At 49.5% G+C, this 18469-nt stretch overlaps 1 protein-coding gene across 3 annotated transcripts in view; it reads left to right on the forward strand.

Annotated features, from left to right (window-relative positions):
* Window positions 1-18469, forward strand: part of ABCC1 (ATP binding cassette subfamily C member 1 (ABCC1 blood group)) — a 131356-nt gene that overhangs the window by 37178 nt on the left and 75709 nt on the right. For 2 of the 3 annotated variants that reach the window (XR_013831562.1, XM_079944531.1), the window contains exons 2-5: window positions 950-1126; window positions 3909-4034; window positions 6797-6934; window positions 8105-8230. Coding sequence is in view for 2 of the 3 variants with exons in the window: in XM_079944531.1 (XP_079800657.1) it covers window positions 950-1126; window positions 3909-4034; window positions 6797-6934; window positions 8105-8230 (567 nt within the window). In the remaining variant the exon portion in view is untranslated. The remainder of the gene's footprint in view (window positions 1-949; window positions 1127-3908; window positions 4035-6796; window positions 6935-8104; window positions 8231-18469) is intronic. The other variant, XM_079944530.1, reaches the window with a different exon arrangement.

The following is an 18469-nucleotide window of genomic DNA, read 5'->3' on the forward strand; positions in this document are numbered from 1 at the left end:
TCCCAAAGTTGTATAATGGTTCAGTGGTCAGATCAGGACTTGAATTAAATTTTCCATTACGGAAGTCTGAAGTTTATTCTTGGGCAGATACAGATATACCTGGTCTATTTATGTATGTATCTATCTACTTATCTATTTGGCGTGTCTCTAATGAAGTACAGGTGGCTTATTAAAAAATTAAAAGTAATTAAAACAAATTTGTTTCTGAGGCTGGATAGCTTAGTGGTTAAATGCAGGAACTCCAGAGCTGAATTCCCTGAGTTTGAGTTTGGCTCCAGATCTTACCAACTGTGAGATACTGGGCAAATCACTGAACCTCTCTGTGCCTTAGTTTTCCCCCCTGAAAAAGGAATGATAAAGTAATTATAGAATTAAAGGAGGTAATACACATAAAGGACTTAGAATAGGGCCTAGAACATAGAACTGCAATTTGGATGTTATCCATGCTGCTACTGCTGCTGCTGAAGGTGGTGATGCCGATGGCCATGATGGCCATGCTGATGGTGCTGATGAAAGTGATCACGATAGTGGTGATGCTGATGACATTGATGGCAGTGCTACAGGGATCATGGTGATGACAATGAAGAAGAATAATAGAAAGCTCTTAGTTCCCAAGATTGTAAAGTAGGAATGATTTATATGACTAAACGACGTGTCAGTTTACAGAATACCCTTTAGGATTCCTTTAAATGGCAGTCTCCATCTTTCGTACAATAATGGAACTTACCACAGGTCCCAGAACTTGTCCGTTAGGTGAGATGAGATATACGTTTGTTCGTTGTTCCTTGTTTGTAGTCTTTCTGGCTACTAATCTTTCCAGTTTGCCTGTTCTGCCTGGTGGGGCCTCGTTGTTCTTAAACCCCATGACAGCTAGTTTTGAACTCTTCATGGGCCCCTTGTCCAAGCTCTTGGGGACGTCCTGTTGACCTGTGCCTGTTTGTGTCCTCAGGAGTGGAATGTCACGTGGAATACCAGCAGCCCCGACTTCACCAAGTGCTTTCAGAACACCGTCCTCGTGTGGGTGCCTTGCTCTTACCTTTGGGCCTGCTTCCCCTTCTACTTCCTCTATCTCTCCCGCCATGACCGGGGCTACATTCAGATGACACATCTCAACAAAGCCAAAACTGTAAGTCACGTGGGAGTTTATCATGATGTGTGTGTTGTGGGTGTGTGTGTGCTGGGGTGGGGAATGGTGGTTGTGAAAACTGACATGTTCCTTCTGCTTAATTGGCCCTGAGTTCCTTTTACTGGGAGACAGAATAATAATGTGGTGGGTAAAGGCTGGGGCTCTGAGTTCAGACGTGGGTTCAGATATCGGCTCTGTCACTTACTAGCTGTGTGGTTTTGAGCAAATTTCTTTTTTCCTTCCAGTTTTATTGAGATAAAATAGACATGCAGCACTGTGTACGTTTAAGTGTACAGCATAATAATTTGACTTACATCGTGAAATGATTATCACAGTAAGTTTTGTGAACGTCCACCATCTTTTATAGGAACAAAATCAAAGAAATAGAAAGTTTTTTCTTTGAGCAAATATCTTAACTTCCCTGAGCCTCAGTTCTCCCATGATTATAGTGGGGGTGATAGGATCTATCTCACGAGATTATCCGGAGGTCTTCCTGCCTGACCAAGGATGTCTTTTTATTTTTTTTTAAAGATTTATTATTTATTTATTTTATTTACTTTTGGCTGTGTCAGGTCTTAGTTGCGGCACGCAGGATCTTCGTTGAGGCATGCGGGCTCTTTGTCGTGGTGCACGGGCTCCAGGGTGCACAGGCTCCGTAGTTGTGGCGTGCGGGTTCCAGGGTGCGTGGGCTCTGTAGTTTGTGGCACATGGGCTCTAGTTGTGGCGTATGGGCTTAATTGCCCCATGGCATGTGGGATCTTAGTTCCCTGACCAGGGATCGAACCCGCATCCTCTGCATTGTAAGGCGGATTCTTTATCACTGGACCACCAGGGAAGTCCCAAGGATGTCTTTTTAATTTTAAAAAAGTTTTTATCTTGAAATAGTTTCAAACTCTAGAAAAGTTGCAAGGATGATACTAAGCACTCCCCAGCCCTGTATACCCGTGACTCATAGTCACCGATTTTTAATATTTTGCCACATTTAACATTTTAACCTCATCCTTCTCTTTTGCTCTCTCCATATACACGTATTATTTATGTTTTTCTGAATCATTTGGGAAAAGCTAGCATCCACCACACCCCTTTACCTGTGATTCTTCAGTGTATCTTTTCTCAAAACAGGGATATTCTCTTATATAACAACAGTACAGTAAATTCAGGAAATTTAACATGGACACAATACTTAAAAAAAAAACCTACTGTGTATATTCCAGTTTTGTCACTTGTCTCAATACTGTCCTTTCTAGCACCCCCCTCCCCCTCCCCTCACTTCAAGGTCATGTGTTGCCTCTAGTCACACTCTTTATTTTTCTGTAATTTTGGAAGAACTTTTCACCTTTCTTTGTGTTTTATGACATTGGCATATTTGGAGCGCGTGGGCCAGTTAGTTTAGAGTCAGTTCCTCAACTTGGGCGTTGGGACGATGTTCCCTCATGATTAGATTCAGGTAATGCCTGTCTGGCTGGAAAACTACAAAAGGGATGTGGGGTCCTTCTCTGGTTACATCTAAGGCCGCGTGGTGTCCGTCTGCCCCTCGGTGATCGGCTTAATTTTGTTCCTCTGGTCAGCGTGTCTGGTTTCTCTGCTGTGCAGGTGCTGGTTTTCCCCTCATAAGGATGAGCTTTCTGGGGGAGACACGTGAAGGGCATGTGTATACCTGCTCCTCATTCCACTTTCTCCTTTTGACTTAGCATGTGTCTCAGTCCTTTTTTAAGCCACATTTCCCAAAATTTATTTCCATAAGCCCTTGGCAAACAGGAAAACTTGAGTGATTTTACTGAAGCTGTCCCCTTGCTTATAATACCGCCGTCCAAACCTGTCTCGTTCAGACCACAATCCGAGCCTATCTCAACATGCTGTCTGCTCCCCTATCCTCAGCTGGACCTGATGTCTTCCTCTTAGACTTCTGGAAGCGCTTTGTACTTCTCTTGGGGAACAACATCTCCCTTTAAAATGTAAATCAGATTTTATCCGTGCCTTGCTCAAAAAAACTCTAGTGGCTTCTCATTATAGGGAATAAAACCTGGACGTCCTCACAGTGGCCCCGCTTGGTCTGGCTCCAGGCTCCTCTTCAGCCATCTCCTGCCACACCCACGGCTCATGCCACAGCAGCCGCAACCTTACTGAACGCATTCCTACCTCAGGACCTTTGCACTTGCCCTCTGCCTGAATTGTTCTTTCCCTCCAATAGTCACTGTTGGCTCTTTACCCAGATGTCACCTGATGGGAGAGGCCTTCTCTGACCACCCTATCTAATCTGTTTTATTTCTCCTTATATTACTTCTTGCTGGCATTATAGTATGTATTTTTCAGTTTGTTTCTTGCCTGTTTCCTTCCACTGGAATCGCAGCTCCATGAAGGCAGTGACTTCTGTCTGTTTTATTCTGTTATCCCCTTGGCACCTTGGCAGGTATGTGGCCCACAGTAGGACCCCAGTAGATTTTGGTTGGATGAATGGTCATCGTGAGAGGCGCCCTGTGCAGGCTGCTGGGGTTACAGATGTAGATGAGCCAGACTTGCGTTTTCAGGTGCTGGGAAGAATAGTGACCACACAGAGTTGTGCCTGTGGTGCAGGAGAGATACAGACCAGTGTGGGACGGCCCAGGTGCTGGCTCACCCTACCTAGGGCTTGTCTGTGTTCCAGAGGATACATGCTGTACCTGAAGACCACAGCTGATGGTTTAGGGGGTGGCTGGTGCCCCCAAGGCTGAGATTTTTGCACAGGTGCTGGGGGAGGTTCCGTCGCTGTCCGTTGTAAGATGTGTATGTACTTCTCTTCCAGGCCTTGGGATTTTTGCTATGGACCGTCTGCTGGGCAGACCTCTTCTACTCTTTCTGGGAAAGAAGTTTGGGCAAGCTCCTGGCCCCAGTGTTTCTGGTCAGCCCAACCCTCTTGGGCATCACCATGGTAAGTAGGGGCTGGCACTGTGGAGACCAGAAGTAGTGGCTGGCATTTAGAAATGAAATGATTTCACAGTAGAAATCCAGAAATACAGCTGTGTTAGGTGGATTTGATGTGGTCTTGGCGGGGCGGGGGGTAGGGAGGAAGGGATGATGGGGCTGAGGCCTAAAGGATGAGCAGGATGTTAAAAAGTTGAAGGGGCTGGGGGTAGAGGATGATCCAGTTGGAGAAAATAGCATGTGCAGAAGTCCTGGGGTCGGAGAGAGAGAGTGAGAGTTGGCCTGTGTGGCTGGGGCAGAGACAGTAAGGAGGGGAGAGCAGGGGAGCAGGAATGGCAGGAAGGGCAGAGGACTGACCCCGAAGGACTTCGAGCTTCAGGCTTAGTGGGTTTTGTCTTGTTCTTCATTCCTGAAGGTGGGTTCTAAACCTTTCTTGTGCCATGGACCCCTTTCTTCTTTGCCAATCTGGTCTCCTCAGAATAATCACAGAACACGTAGGCTTACAAAGGAAACCAATCACACACACATATGTATACATGTGAAGATTTTGTGATGTACATTTATATTTTTACTTGAGGTTTAATTTACATAGGGTAAAATTCACTTTTTTCCTTGAGCAATTCATGAGTTTTGATAAACAAATATTGTCAGGTGAGTACCATGTCCACAATCAAGATACGGAACAGCTCCATCACCCCCAAAAGTTCCCTGGTGCCGCCCCAGCCCTTCTCTCCACCTCTTTACCCTGCCCCCCGCCCGCCTACTGCTGCTGTGTTTTCTGCCCCTGTCGCTTTGCCTTTTCCAGAATGTCATGTGAATGGAACCATGAAGGCTGGAGCAGTTTGAGTCTGACGTCTCAGGCCCTGCGGTTCCAAAGATCTTTTTTTTTTTTTAAAGTCACTCAGCGTGTTTGATTGTATGGATTCCGCACGCACTGTTTATCCGTTCTTCGGGTGCAGTACATTTGGACTGGGAAACCAGTTATCTTTAATCACAGTTATGAAAAGATTAAAACGCAAAATAAAAATATATGTGCTTCTTTATGAATACATTTCAAATCAAGACCTACCAGCAGCTGTGACTGATGCCTCCTTAATTTCCAAATAGCAATTGACCATACGTGATAGTCAGAGACATCTTCAGGTACCTTTTTTTTTTTTTTGGCTGCCGCCGTGCAGCATGTAGAATCTTAGTTCCCCAACTGGGGATCGAACCCATGCCCCTGCAGTGGAAGCACGGAGTCTTAACCACTGGACCGCCAGGGAAGTGCCTTCAGCTGTCTATTTTCAGATAGGATGACAGAGCCCCAGGCACTGCTGATGCCATTGTGGTGTGTTGCTTTCACGTGTCATTGGTGGTGCTAATAAGGGAAAGTGAAACTGTAATTGTTTCCCATCTAAGTTCATGGACCCCTGGGTTCTATCCAGAGCCTGTCCTTGGACCCCAGGTTAAAACCCCCCAGTCCTAAAGGCAAAGGTTCTGAGCAAGGGCATGCCAGGCTGTGCATACTTAAGAGCTGACCGTGGCCTCCAAGTGGAGAATGGATTGTGGTGCAGGAGTGGAAGCTGGGAGGCCAGTAGGGGGTCCTCTGGCGTTAGGGGATGGAGGCTGAGACCAGGGTGAGCAGCAGGTAAGCTGAGGGTGGGCCTTGTTGGCAGAGCCAGTGTGAGTTGCTGATGGATAGATGCAGGGAGTGAGGGAGATGGGGCGCCGAGGAGGACAGATGAGGACAGACAGACGTGTCTCTGGCTCAAGCAGCTGGGGGATGAGGGGAGGTGCCCTGGGTGCCCGTAGCTCCACGGGAGTCAGGTTCGTGACTGTGACTGGCGTTGGGGTCTGCCTTCAGAGGGCCGCCTGTCTGGGGAATGGCCGTGGCATTTCCTTCTTTCAAGGAAACACAGTTTCATTGTTTATTTTCTCTTCCTGATCTCTAAGTCACGTGTAAAATGGAAGTCATAGCTCCGGGTATCAGGAATGAAATAAAATCCCAATCCTCCCACCACGGTTGTTCTAATGAAGTTTCCTGAAGACAGGCGTGTGACAGTAGCAGGTTAAGTAAGTTTCCTGATCTGCAAACTGGGGTTGAAGACAGTTGAAAACAGGCTGCACCGAGTCGGTGCGTGTGAATGCCTCCTGTGTGGCGGAGATAAGAGAAGCTCAATAAAGGGGAGCAGTTAACCACTGATGCCCAAGGCACAAGAACCAGTCAGTATCAGGGCTGGATTTCCTGATCTAAATCGAGGGTCGGCCTGCCACCTGTTTTTGTAAATAAAGTTTTATTGGCACACAGCCGTGTCCACTCTTTCATGTATCGTGTAAGGCTGCTTTCACACTGCAGTGCAGACTTGAGTAGTTGTGAAAGAAACTCCATGGCCCACAAAGCCTAAAATATTTACTCTCCAGTTGTTTAAGAAAAAGTGTGCCGATCTCTGTCGTAAACTGAGCTTTCCCCTGACTTTTCCATCCTGTCCTGGGTCTGTACCTGGTCTGTTAGATTCCCACAGCTCTTGAGTTGGATACTGTTGTCATCCGCATTTTGCAGACAAGGCAGCAGAGGCTCAGAGAGGTTCGGTGACTTGTCCAGGGTCACCCAGCAAGGCGAGAGCAGAGCTGGGACTGGAGCCAGGTCCTTCCCAGGCTGTTCCCAGTGCTTCCCACGCCCGACAGCAGCCCTCCTCCAGGCCTTGCATCTGCCAGACTCTGGACTGTGGGAGCCTTGGGAGCCTGGCCTTCTCCTGACGACTCCTGTTGTATGCTTTTCTCTTCCAGCTGCTTGCTACCTTTTTAATTCAGATCGAGAGAAGGAGGGGAGTTCAGTCCTCAGGAATCATGCTCACTTTCTGGCTTATAGCCCTACTGTGTGCCCTGGCCATCCTGAGATCCAAAATCATGACTGCCTTAAAAGAGGTAAGTGGTGGCCTCATTTTGCGTCTTCCGTCAGCATCTCCTGGAAGATGCTTGTTCCTTCTGGCTTTTGTGGAGACCATGCGTTTCCATGGGAACCAGGGGATGGCTACTGCACGGGCCCAGCTTCTTTCCTGAGGATTTCCCTCGCCTGTGCAACCTTTGTTCTAGAACCTTCTTTCCTCAGGGCCCCATGTGTCTGTGTAGCTCTCGGGCAGGAGCTACGGGCAGATGCACGCCACCCTCTGAACCTCTGTCAGCGGTAACAGCCAGGCAGGTTGGCGCTCAGTGTCTATTGTCTGGAACAGAGCAGAGCAGGGAGCAATGTTTGCAGGGTGGTGGCTTGGGGACCCTAGACTCGTCCCCACTTTGCCTTGGTGCTGCTCTGGCTGGAAAGTGGCTCTCGTTGGCTGCCATCCGCTGCTCCTAGGGATTCAGAAGAGCGTGCTCTTTCAGACTGTCACGTGGTTCCCTGTCACCTTCGGGCTAATCAGGAACTGGCATCAGGCAAAGGAAGGAAGAGTAACTGAATGTTTGTTGAGCACCTGCAGTGTACATTGCAGGCAGCTGACATTTATTGAGTTGGTGTTTACAAAGTGCCAGGCCGGGGACTGAGTCGTTTCCGTGAATAATCTTACTGACTTCTCACAATTACCCTGACAGGGTCTCTCAGCTTCAGCACTCATTGACATTTGGGGCCCAAGACATCTTTGTTTTGTGGGACTGTCCTGTGCTTGTCGGATGTGCGGGGCAGTGCCAGTAGCCTCCCACTCCTGAACAGAAGTGTCTCTAGACACTACCAGATGTTCCCCCGGAGGCAAAGTCACGCCCACTTGAGAACCACTGGTCTGTCTGTAGATGGGGAAACTGACGCACAGAGAGGTTAAGTCCCATGGCCAGAATGAGCAGAGTCAGGCCTTGAAGGTAGGTCTGTGCTACTCCCAAGCCTGGGGCTCCTCCGCCGTGTCGGCTGCCTGGACCAGGCAGTGTGGACCAGGCTGTGACGTAACTGCTTGTCTTCTGTTATCTTGCAGGGGGTAGGGTCAGGGTGGGAAAGCTTGCCGTCAGGCCTGCAGGCTGAGAGAGTGGGCCTCCTGCTGTCTGCTCCCCCAGCCTCCACAGGTTGCTTCCAGAAAGTGATGTTTTCTTCCTCCTTCCCTCCCTCTCATTCAGGATGCCCAAGTCGACGTCTTTCGCGATGTCACTTTCTACATTTACTTCTCCCTCGTGCTGATCCAGCTTGTGTTGTCCTGCTTCTCAGACCGCTCACCCCTGTTCTCCGAAACCATCCACGATCCCGTAAGTGTGATCACAGATGAGCACAGACACGTGTGTGTGCATGTGCGTATGCAAGAGAGAATGCACAGTGCCAGCTAACGTTGATTTGAGCCAGTATCGTCCATCTAGGAGCTCCTTCTGTCTTCCCTGAACACCTGGCGATACGTAACATTATCCTCTCCACTTTACCGTTGGAAAAACTGAGCCGTAGACGTGGCTCGGGGGATTTAAGGAGGGAATCTGATTCACAGTTGTTAACTGCTGTGTTTTCCAGCCCGTTGTCTCATTTGGTTGGCGTAGTGGTTTTAGACAGTGTGAGTGAACTTTTAAAAATCAGGAAATTTCATATAAGTTCAAACTGTCCAGATTTTCTAGAAAAATGAGAAGTTCTGGCAGCAGTAGGGCTGTTATCCCACATGGCAGCGGTTGGCCAGATTTGAGGAGCATTGCCCTGGTTTCCTTCCACAGTCCTCACCACTCCCTGCTTCATTAGACAGTCTTGCTTCCGTCACCTGTGTACGTGCCTGGCCCATGGGGGGTTTGAGTTTGAGACCCTGGGTCTCTTCCGTCCGCTTGAGGGAAATCCTGCTTGTGTAGAAGGATCTGAGTGGGCCGGGTGGGGATGGCCGCCCTTCTGCTGGTAGCAGGAAAGTGAACACGGTTATTTATCACCCTTGCCTGTCTTCTTTCTCCCTCTCTGCCTCCGTCCATCCTCTTTGCCTTCCTCATTCCTCCCCTTTCTTTCCTCCCTCCTTCTGTCTAGTGCTGAGTGCCAGGCCTCAATCTGGACACAGGGCTGTAGCAGTGAATAAAGCAGAGTTATTGCCACTTGAGGTTTATGTTTTCATGGGCAGGGGCACAAACAGTAACCCAGGAGCCAAGTATATATCCTATCAGTCAGGTGGTGGTAAAGGCTGGGAAGAATAGTGGGGAAAGGAGGTAGAGATGATGGTTTGGGGTCGTGTGTGGTTTTGATAAAAGCCATCAGGGAAGCCTGCCTCCCCCCCGCCTCCAGGAAACCTCATTGGAGCAGAGACCTGAAGGAGTGAGGGAGCCAGGCAAGCAGATACCCAGGGAAAGAGGTTCCAGGCAGAGGGGTGGCAAGTGCAAAGGCCCTGGGGCAGAGCTGCCGTGAATGTCGCCGGAACAGCAGGAAAGGCTAGTGTGGCTGGAGAAGCGAGAGGCAGGAGGGGGCTGAGGGATGGCCTCTGAGAGCCGGGACAGTCACCTATGGGCCGGGGGGGCTGTTTGGATTTTATTTTGAGAGGGATGGGAAGCCTTTGGAGCGTTCATTTGATGCTTTGTTCATGGTTAGTCAGCTGCTAACGGATGAAATTGCAGTGGGAGCAGTTTTCAGCTGTGGTTCTGCTGGGTTTGGCCTGAACCTCAGCAAAAGGCTGAGGCTGCTTTTGTGGGTGATGAAAGGATCTGTGGGGCATCAGCCTGGAGGAGGTGACGGATGCTCCCAGTGTAAGTTTCAGAAACCCGTGCCCTAGAGTGTGTTCAGAGAGGCCCCATTTTCTCATCTCCCTGCTCTGGGAGGAGCTGGGTTGGAGAAGTTAGACAAGTGTGTATGTGTGTCTGTGAATGTGTGTATATATGTGTGTTTGTGCACATAGGGGTGTGTGTGTGTGTGGTGTGTGTACGTGCATGCACATATGTTTACATGTCTTGCATGTAGATGTGTATGAGTGTGTGCATGTGTGTGTTTTTGTGTGTTCATGTGAGTGTGTTTTGCATGTGTATAAAGTTCACAAGGGCAGCAGCCATGCGTGAGCACCCAGGGGATCCAGCCCCCGGCTGGCACAGAGGAGGAGCTAAGATGTCTCCGGCCCTCACGTCTGCTGTTCATAGGTGTTTGTGTGCACGGGTGTGGGTGTGTGACAGTGGAGTGTCCCCATCAGAAACATTAGGTGTCAGGCTGTTCTGTGGAGAAGGGGATCGCACTGAACAAGTCATACCCCCCCGAGTGACTGCAGACCCTGGGGTGCTCTGGGGGTAAACCGAGCCCAGGGGAGGCGGACAGGCCCACGTGGGGATCTCCTGACTCTTCAGGCTCCCTGTGGGGCCTGAGAAGCAGCCTCTCCCACTGGACGGTCCCTGATGCTTTATGGGGAATTTCTGATTTCTGGTCCCCTCTGGGATCTGGATAGAATTCCTGTCTCTTCTCTCCTGGGTGTGTGTGCCTCGGGGTGTCTCAAAGAGCTGCCTTCCTCCTCCCATTGTGCTTTCTGCAGTTCTGGGGTGTGGGGCCTTCTCTGCCCGGGTACCCCGACTCTTCTCCCAGCTGTTCCTTTTCTCTTGTGGGACTCAAGGCTCAAAGAGGTTGTCTTGACTTACAGCCTGAATCTGATGGTGGAGGCAACATGGTAATGGAAGGAGAGCCTCATTTTGGAGTCAGGCAGACCCTGGGCTTTAATTTCACCTGCGTCCCATTTATTCTTCCAATAGATATTTATTAAGCACCGTTTTTATACTGCGCTTCGTTCTGGGGACACAGCAGTATGTGAAAAAGTGTGGTCCATGCCCTGCTACGCTTATCTGTTACTCTGTAACAAACCACCCTGAATTTAGTGGCATAAAACAGCAACAGTACTTTGTTATGTTTCACAGGCCCGGGCGTTGGCTGGGCTCAGCTGGGTGGTTTTCACTCAGGGTCCTTGCTCACGTGTCGGGTGGTTAGCGCGTTGGCCTCTGGCTGGAGCCTCAGCCAGGGTTGACAGCCCCACCTGGTCTCCCCGAGCTGCCTGGGCTTCCTCACAGCGTGATGGCTGGTCTCTAAGAGTGAGCACGCATGAGGTGGAAGCTGTGTCACCTTTTAGGACCTAGTCCCAGAGTCACATAGAGTCACTCCTGCCACCCTCTTCTGATTGAGGGAACCACGAAGGTCTTCTGGGTGCAAGGGGTGGGCGCACACAGGCCCCCACCTCTAGATGGGGGAGCGGCCAGGTCTCATTGTAAGAAGAGCATGTGAGATGGCAGGTGATTCCTGGCCAACTTTGGAAAGTACCATCTACTGCATGCCCCCAGGAAGCTATCGTCCCTTTAAGCAGGTCAGCAGACTGTGTGACTACAGTCGAGATGAAGGCTGGGAATCAGGTTATGTGACTTCTGGATCTGACTTTGGGCAAGTCGCTCCTCCTTTCAAGACCTCAGTGTCCTGTTCTTGAAAATGGGTTGAGGCTCAATTTGATGCTGGCCGCACCCGCCTCCCTGCCCCGGAGCTGAGGCCTGTGACGTGGGGAGGAGGACGCTGCTAGGTGTCACCTCTGCTGTCTCCCCGTCACCCTCAGGGCTCACATCACAGTGGAGCCGGAAGATGGGGTGAGTCCAGTCCCTGTCGCTGTCCCACCCTCAGAGCAGCAGTCCCATGTCACCTGTCCTCAGAGCAGTCAGCCAAGCCCAGGGTCAGGCGGGGCCAGCCTGGGGGCCGGCAGTGCTGACCTTCTCCCCCCGCTGAGTCACCGAGCTGTCGTCCTCCCCAGCTGGCCCCGTGCCTGATGTGTGACTCAGAGCTGTGTCCTGGCCCTGCTTCCTGGCAGGGCTGCTCCCCTCTGTGCATCAGGTGGGGCCTGGCTGAGTGGGCCTCGCAGGCTTTCTGAGGCTGTCACCTGTCCCCAGCCTCTAGTGCTTTGATCTTGCTGGCCCTGAGGCTACCGCTTAGGATGCAGGGACGGGGTTGCCGTTGGCAGTTGGGGGCATCGGGGGCAAATGTGGCAGATAGTAGACCCTCAGTTCTCAAAGTGGGGTCCTCAGACCGGCAGCATCAGCATCCCTCAGGTGCTCATTAGAAATGCAGAGTTTCAGGCCTGCCAAGTCCTGTTGAGTCAGGGTCTCATTTTCACAAGATCCCTGGGTGGTTCATGGTTGGAAAGCACTGGTTTAGCAAATTCTTAAAAATTGCTCAGCTCATTTGGTGTAAGAGGTATTTTTAATCCTGTTCGTATTTTACTGTGAACATTTCAAATCTACAGAAAAGTTGAAAGACACAGCGAGTACTCCCCATCTACCCACCAACTGTATTTTACAAGTTAACATTTTGCTAAATTTGCTTTATCACAGATCTATCTAGTCAGCCAGCCGGCTAAGATTTTTGGTATTTAAAAGTGACCTTGAAATACATCAGTATCCTTCATTCACACACTTCACTGTGCAAATCATTAGCCAGAGCTCAATATCTCTTTATGGTTCGTTTTTTTTTTTTTTTTAAGTAAATTTACATAGTGACATTCCTGAATCTTAAGTTACCATTTGATGAGTTCTGACAAATGAGTAACTCAAACCCCTATTGAGATACAGAACATTCCCAGGACCCCAGAAAGTCCCGGACCTCCTGCCCCTTCATGGTCAGTCTCTACCCTTTGCAGCCCAGAGGCAACTGCTGGGCCTAGACCTTTAATGAGAGCATCGAAAACTCCATTTTTAATTCCTTTTGGAATTAAAAAAATTAATTGCTTTCGGCCATTTAGTGATTCGGCGTTGTGCCGGGGGCTCCGCTGGGCTCGGAGCACCTAGAAACGAACCGACATTGACCGCCCCTTAGGAAAGATGGAGGAGGCGGCGGGCAAATAAGCTGCTGCTGCGGGATGGACAGTGGGGTTCCAAGACAGGGGAGTGCTGGGGGCTGCGGGTGCCCGAGGAGCAGTCCTGCACTCAGCCTGGGGGGCCAGAGCCAGCATCCGAATGAGGGGATGCCTCCATCCCCTCCCGTAAGGTTGAAGGCTTGGAGGGTGGATGGGAAGGTGCTCCTGGTGGTGGAAGCAGCATGTCCAGAGGTCCAGCGGTACGATGGAACTTGTGGGTGTTTGGGTACTGTGTGGACTTCTGCTTGGTTGGGTGTCTTGCTGAAAGGAGGATGCATGAGGCTGGGGACACTTTAGGAAAGCCATTGCCAGAGTCCAGGCAGGTTGAGAGGAAGGCTGGCCTGAACAGTGACCCTGTGTGTAGCAGAGCATCAAAAACCAGGAAGAGAAATCGGACAAGTTCATGGGCAAAGCACACATCGTGTGTGCTGCAGTAGAAGAAGTTGTGGTCCTGCGCCCGGAGGAGCTTTACACAGCTGAGAAGCGGCAGGGCCAACAAAGGACACTAGTGTAACATGCTGTACCAACGGATTTCTTATTGTCCGACGTTTAGGTGGTTCCAGCCAATAATAACGATAGCAGCCTTGTGTTAATAAATAAAATTAACTTATTTAATCCTCATGGCAACCCAACTTTGAGGCGGAACTGTGAGTCTCCCCCCATTTTATAGATGAGGACACCGAGGTTCAGGGTGGTGTAGTGTCGCCTGAGTTGACAGGGCTGGACTGGGAGCCCTTCCACCAGGTGAGCCCTTCACATCAGAGCCTGCATCAGCATCACCTGGAGGGCTTGTTAAAACACAGATCATTGCTGGGTCCCACCCCCAGAGCTTCTGAGTCAGTCGGTTTGGGTGGGGCCTAAGCCTTTCTGTTTTTAACAAACTGCCAGGCACCGTGGATGCTGGTGATGGGGCCAGGTTTCAGAACCCCTGGTCTGAGCTACAGTGCTGCTTACGCGTCCCTTACTGCTGGAGTAACTGGCAGAAAACTGAACTAAAAGTAGAATCAAAACCAGAAAAGGTGGGTGAGGACCCAGAGAGTTTCTGACAGAAAGGCCAGAATGCTGAGGGCCCAGACAAAGGTCCTCAGAGTGCCTTGTGGTCACGGGTGACCAGTTCTCAGAGAACCAGTGCCTGGGGGGCTGTGTACCAAATTAGTTTAAACCTCATAGTTTCAGGCCAAATTACCTGCACCAGGTAGAGATGCCAAAGAATGCAGCTCTCTGCATGAACCTCCCTGCTCCTCTTCCTCCGCCTTCAGCCAGGGCCTGTCTGAATTATTCTTGTTTCTTTTTTTTTTTTTTTTTTTTTCCCCTGGTACATGGGCCTCTCACTGTTGTGGCCTCTCCCGTTGCAGAGCACAGGCTCCGGACGCGCAGGCTCAGCGGCCATGGCTCATGGGCCCAGCCGCTCCGCGGCATGTGGGATCTTCCTGGACCGGGGCACGAACCCGTGTCCCCTGCATCAGCAGGCGGACTCTCAACCACTGCGCCACCAGGGAAGCCCTGAATTATTCTTGTTTCTAACCAAATGGGGGATCAGTTAACAATCCTCCTTCCTCCTGGGACAGGAGTTACTCCATTTCAGTCTCAGAGGCCGGGAAGCCCCCAGCCAGCAGCCCTGTCTTTTCCACCTCGAGAAGTTCTGCTTGGTTTTGGTTGAATGGAACGCTGCCTGGATCCTTGTCCAGCGGCCTCCTTTTTTTTTTTCCTTCTTTCTTATTTTATTAATTTATTTTTGGCTGCATTGAGTCTTCATTGCTGTGCATGGGCTCTCTCTAGTTGCGGCGAGCTGAGGCTACTCTTCGTAGCGGGCTTCTGATTGCAGTGGCTTCGTCTGTTGTGGAGCACGGGCTCTAAGGCGCGCGGGCTTCAGTAGTTGCGGCACGTGGGCTCAGTAGTTGTGGCTCAAGGGCTCTAGAGCACAGGCTTAGCAGTTGTGACGTGTGGGCTTAGTTGCTCCACAGCATGTGGGATCTTCTTAGACCCGGGCTCGAACCCGTGTCCCCTGCATTGGCAGGTGGATTCTTAACCCCTGTGCCACCAGGGAAGTCCCTTTCCTTCTTTCTTTAATTATCAGTTCTTGACTACTTCGGAACTCTAATTGTCTGTTATCACATGAGGCCTCTCATGTCAGATAGGGACTTCCAGAAACCAGCTCCCAAACTGATGTAATTTTTTATCTGTGCTGGTGACAGGAGCCGGTGTCTGCCCAATGTGACTTCTGATTATCTGAACATCTGGATCTGGGTCCAGAGGAGGGAGGAGCGGTGGGGAGCCGAGCTTAAGGAGGCTCCTGGATTGTGCACAGTAGAAGCTGAAGTGTTCACGTTGCTGATCCAGCCTTACTGCATCTGGAGGGTGCATTTTCTCGCAGGGGCTGGGATTTTTACTAGCCAGAGTGAGGATTAGTCTCTCCCCGCTGGGCCGTCATTTCTTATGGTCTTAGGGGTAGGACTCCATTTGGGTACAATTGGGTACAAAGGGAATGAATTCACCTTCAGTTATGTAGCTGACAGGTTGCTTTGTTCTTTTCCTTCAGTTTTATTGAGAAATAATCGACATACATCACTGATTAAGTTTAAGGTATAACAACATTGATGGTTTCATTTACATATATTGTGAAACGATTACCACAGTTGGTTTAGTTAATAACATCTGTTTTCTCGAATAAAAGGAAAAGAAAAAAGCAGTTTTTTTTTTTTTTTTTTTTTGGTTGTGCTGCGTGGCTTTTGAGATCTCAGTTCCCCGACCAGGGATTGAACCCTGGCCCTCAGCAGTGAAAGTGTGGAGTCCTAACCACTGGACCTCCAGGGAATGCCCAAAAGAGCAGTTTTTAACTTTATAAATGTTGAGATGAAGATTGAATAACTCCACCTCTCCTTCCTCATCCTCTCCCCCCAATTTTATCATACTTTAAATTACATCAGTAATTAGTGTTTGCATCATTATAACAATTGTAAATATTGTTCACTGCAGACCTGTTTGAATTCTGTGTTTACATGTCCCTTTTTTTTTTTTTAATCGAAGTATAATTGGCCTACAATGCTGTAGGCATAGTGATCTGCCATTTCTATACATTTACAAAATGATCATGATAAGTCTAGGTTGCTTTGTTCTTGACCCACAGCTGGGCTTGCCTGATTTTGAAACAATGCCAGGATTTGTGAGGCCCCTGTGTGTATAAGCCTGACACCCTGACAGTTTGCACCGGGCCTCTGTGCAGGTTAGAAAAAGGCATCTGGCCCGCTCTGGGTGGATGAGTTTGAGAAAGGCCCTGCGTCCTTTCAGCCAATGCAGTCCTGCTGCCCCCAGGCCCAGGACCAGCTGCACTTCAGCCCCCGCTCGCCCCCTTGGCTGGGCTTCTTTGTGCAGGGCTGACTCTGTGTTGATGCCAAGACTGAAAGAAGGCTGGATTTGGAGGCAGAAGGCCCGCGTTTGAGTTCTAGTTCCTCCCCTTAAGAATCGCCATCTTTGGTGTCATGAGGTCTGATGTAAGCAGGGGGCAGCCAACTTTTTCTGTAAAGAAGCAGATAGTAGATATTTTAGTCTTCGTAGAGCACATGGTCTCGGTCGCAAGTACTCAGCTCTGCCACTGTAGCTCAAAAGCAGATGTGGACAGTATGGAAATGAATGGGCATCGCCGTGTCCAAATAAAACTATTTTGCAAGTGGCCGGACTGTGGGCCTGACTTTGCCAGCCCTGATGTGAAGCGTCTGGTACAGTTCTTGGTGTGTCACGGTCTGCAGGAAATGGCGGACTTGTTACTGTGTTTACCGTTAGTATTCATGTTAATACTGCTGATGTCATTGCTTGAGCTTTTATTCTGCACCAGGAACTGTCGCCTAAGTACTTCACAGGTTTTATCTCATTTAATCTCATCATCACCAAGTAACTTGGCCCAGGCCCCTCAGTTAGTAAGTGGCAGGGCTGGTATTCAAACCTCCCTCTAACCACCTTGCTTCATGTTGCTTCACCCATGGACGCCCCCCAGCCTGGCTCCCACCCCCGCCGGGACCCTGTTTTGTTGTTGTTGTCACAGCTCTCACCGTGTATAGTTGTATATTTATTTGCATCTTGGTTTGCTTACTGTCCCTCTCTTCCGAGGCAAGAGGCAGTACGGGGCCGGGACCTCACTGTCTCTCCTGCGTAGCTCAGTCTTGGATGTATTTAGCCACCTCCTGGCATATAAGCAGATCCTCCCTCATTATTTGCTTAAGAAATAAATGAGTCATTGCCAGCTGTATCCCGCCCCCATCCCCTTCTCTGCCAGCACCTTAGGGAACTGGGCTGTAGTTGAAGTGTATTTGCGATTCCGTGACAACCCACCCACTTCCGGAAGAAAAGCCAGCCTACAAAGCAAATACCACCACCTGCTCCAGGAATAATGCTGCGGCCTTAGGTTGGAAAAATGAGGTCCCATGGACCTCATTCCACTTGTCCCTCCTTGCAGTCCCATGAGGTAGGCTGAGCAGTGGGACTGACCGCTTCCAATTCCCAGATGCGAAAACTGAGACTTTGGGGTGAAAGGACTTGCCCAAAGTCATTCAGCTAGAAAATGGCATAGCTGGGATTTGAACCCAGGGCCATCTGGCTTTAGGTTTGTTTAGAATGTAGGTCTGTGTGCCAGCTGCATCTGATTAAAGACATACTGATGCCAGGGCCCCAGCCCCAGAGAGAGTGATCTAGTTGGTCTGGGCTGGGACTCTCAGCACCTGTGTTTACAAAGCTCCCCAGATGATTCCCGGGCTGGTAGGACCGGAACCTCCCCACGCCTCATGGCCCCCAGAGTGAAACCTGGTGGTTCTCAGCCCAGGCTTCTTGTTTGACTGACTGGGGAAGATTTTCATGATGGAAACTTTCAAATGTGTACAAATGTGGACAGCATGGTATAATGACCGCCATGGACTATTTACCCTGCATCGCATGTAAACATTTCAATATGTATCTCTGAAAGATAAGGAATTAAAAAATTTTAGTAACATTTTATTTTGAAATAACTTGACTCGCAAAAAGTTACAAAAATGGTAGAGTTCCTTCCCCAGCTTGACCATCTTCCTCAGGGGCGCCTTTCGTGACCTCTGTCAACTAGATCAGCCCAGTGAGATACCAGTGATCTCACTGGTAATATTGACTTGCCTTCGGGGTATGATCCTTGTCACAGTTGCGGTTTTGTACTTGTTCACGTGATCGTTTGATTAATGTCTCTCTCCGGACCCTGACTGTTTGGGGCTCACATTCTATCTCCGCTGCTTCTAGCTGTTGGCACCCCGGGCAAGTCTTTTCATCTCTCTGCGCCTCCGTTTCTTTAACTACAAAATGAGGATGATGCTTTTACCTACTTCATAGTGTGGTTATGAAGATTAAATGAGTTAATTTGTGTAAAACATTTAAAACAGAGCTAGCTAGCAGAGAGTGTTAGCAGGTGGTGTTATTGCCCTGGTTTAGGGTTATGTCTGTTTGTCCAGATTTGTGTACAGGTGGCAGGCACATAGTAGGTGCTCAGAAAATATTTGTTGAGTGAGTGAATGAATGAATGAAAGAAATAGGAATACTAGTAGTACCACACTTACGGTTCTGTGAGGATATGAGATCATGCTAGTACATCGTTGAGTGCCTGGCACATTGTAGATGCTCAATAAATATTTGTTGAATGGACAAATGAATGAACTAAAGCAGG

Source organism: Stenella coeruleoalba (assembly GCF_951394435.1).
Source record: "Stenella coeruleoalba genome assembly, chromosome: 15".
In the NCBI taxonomy this organism is placed as follows: Eukaryota; Metazoa; Chordata; class Mammalia; order Artiodactyla; family Delphinidae; genus Stenella; species Stenella coeruleoalba.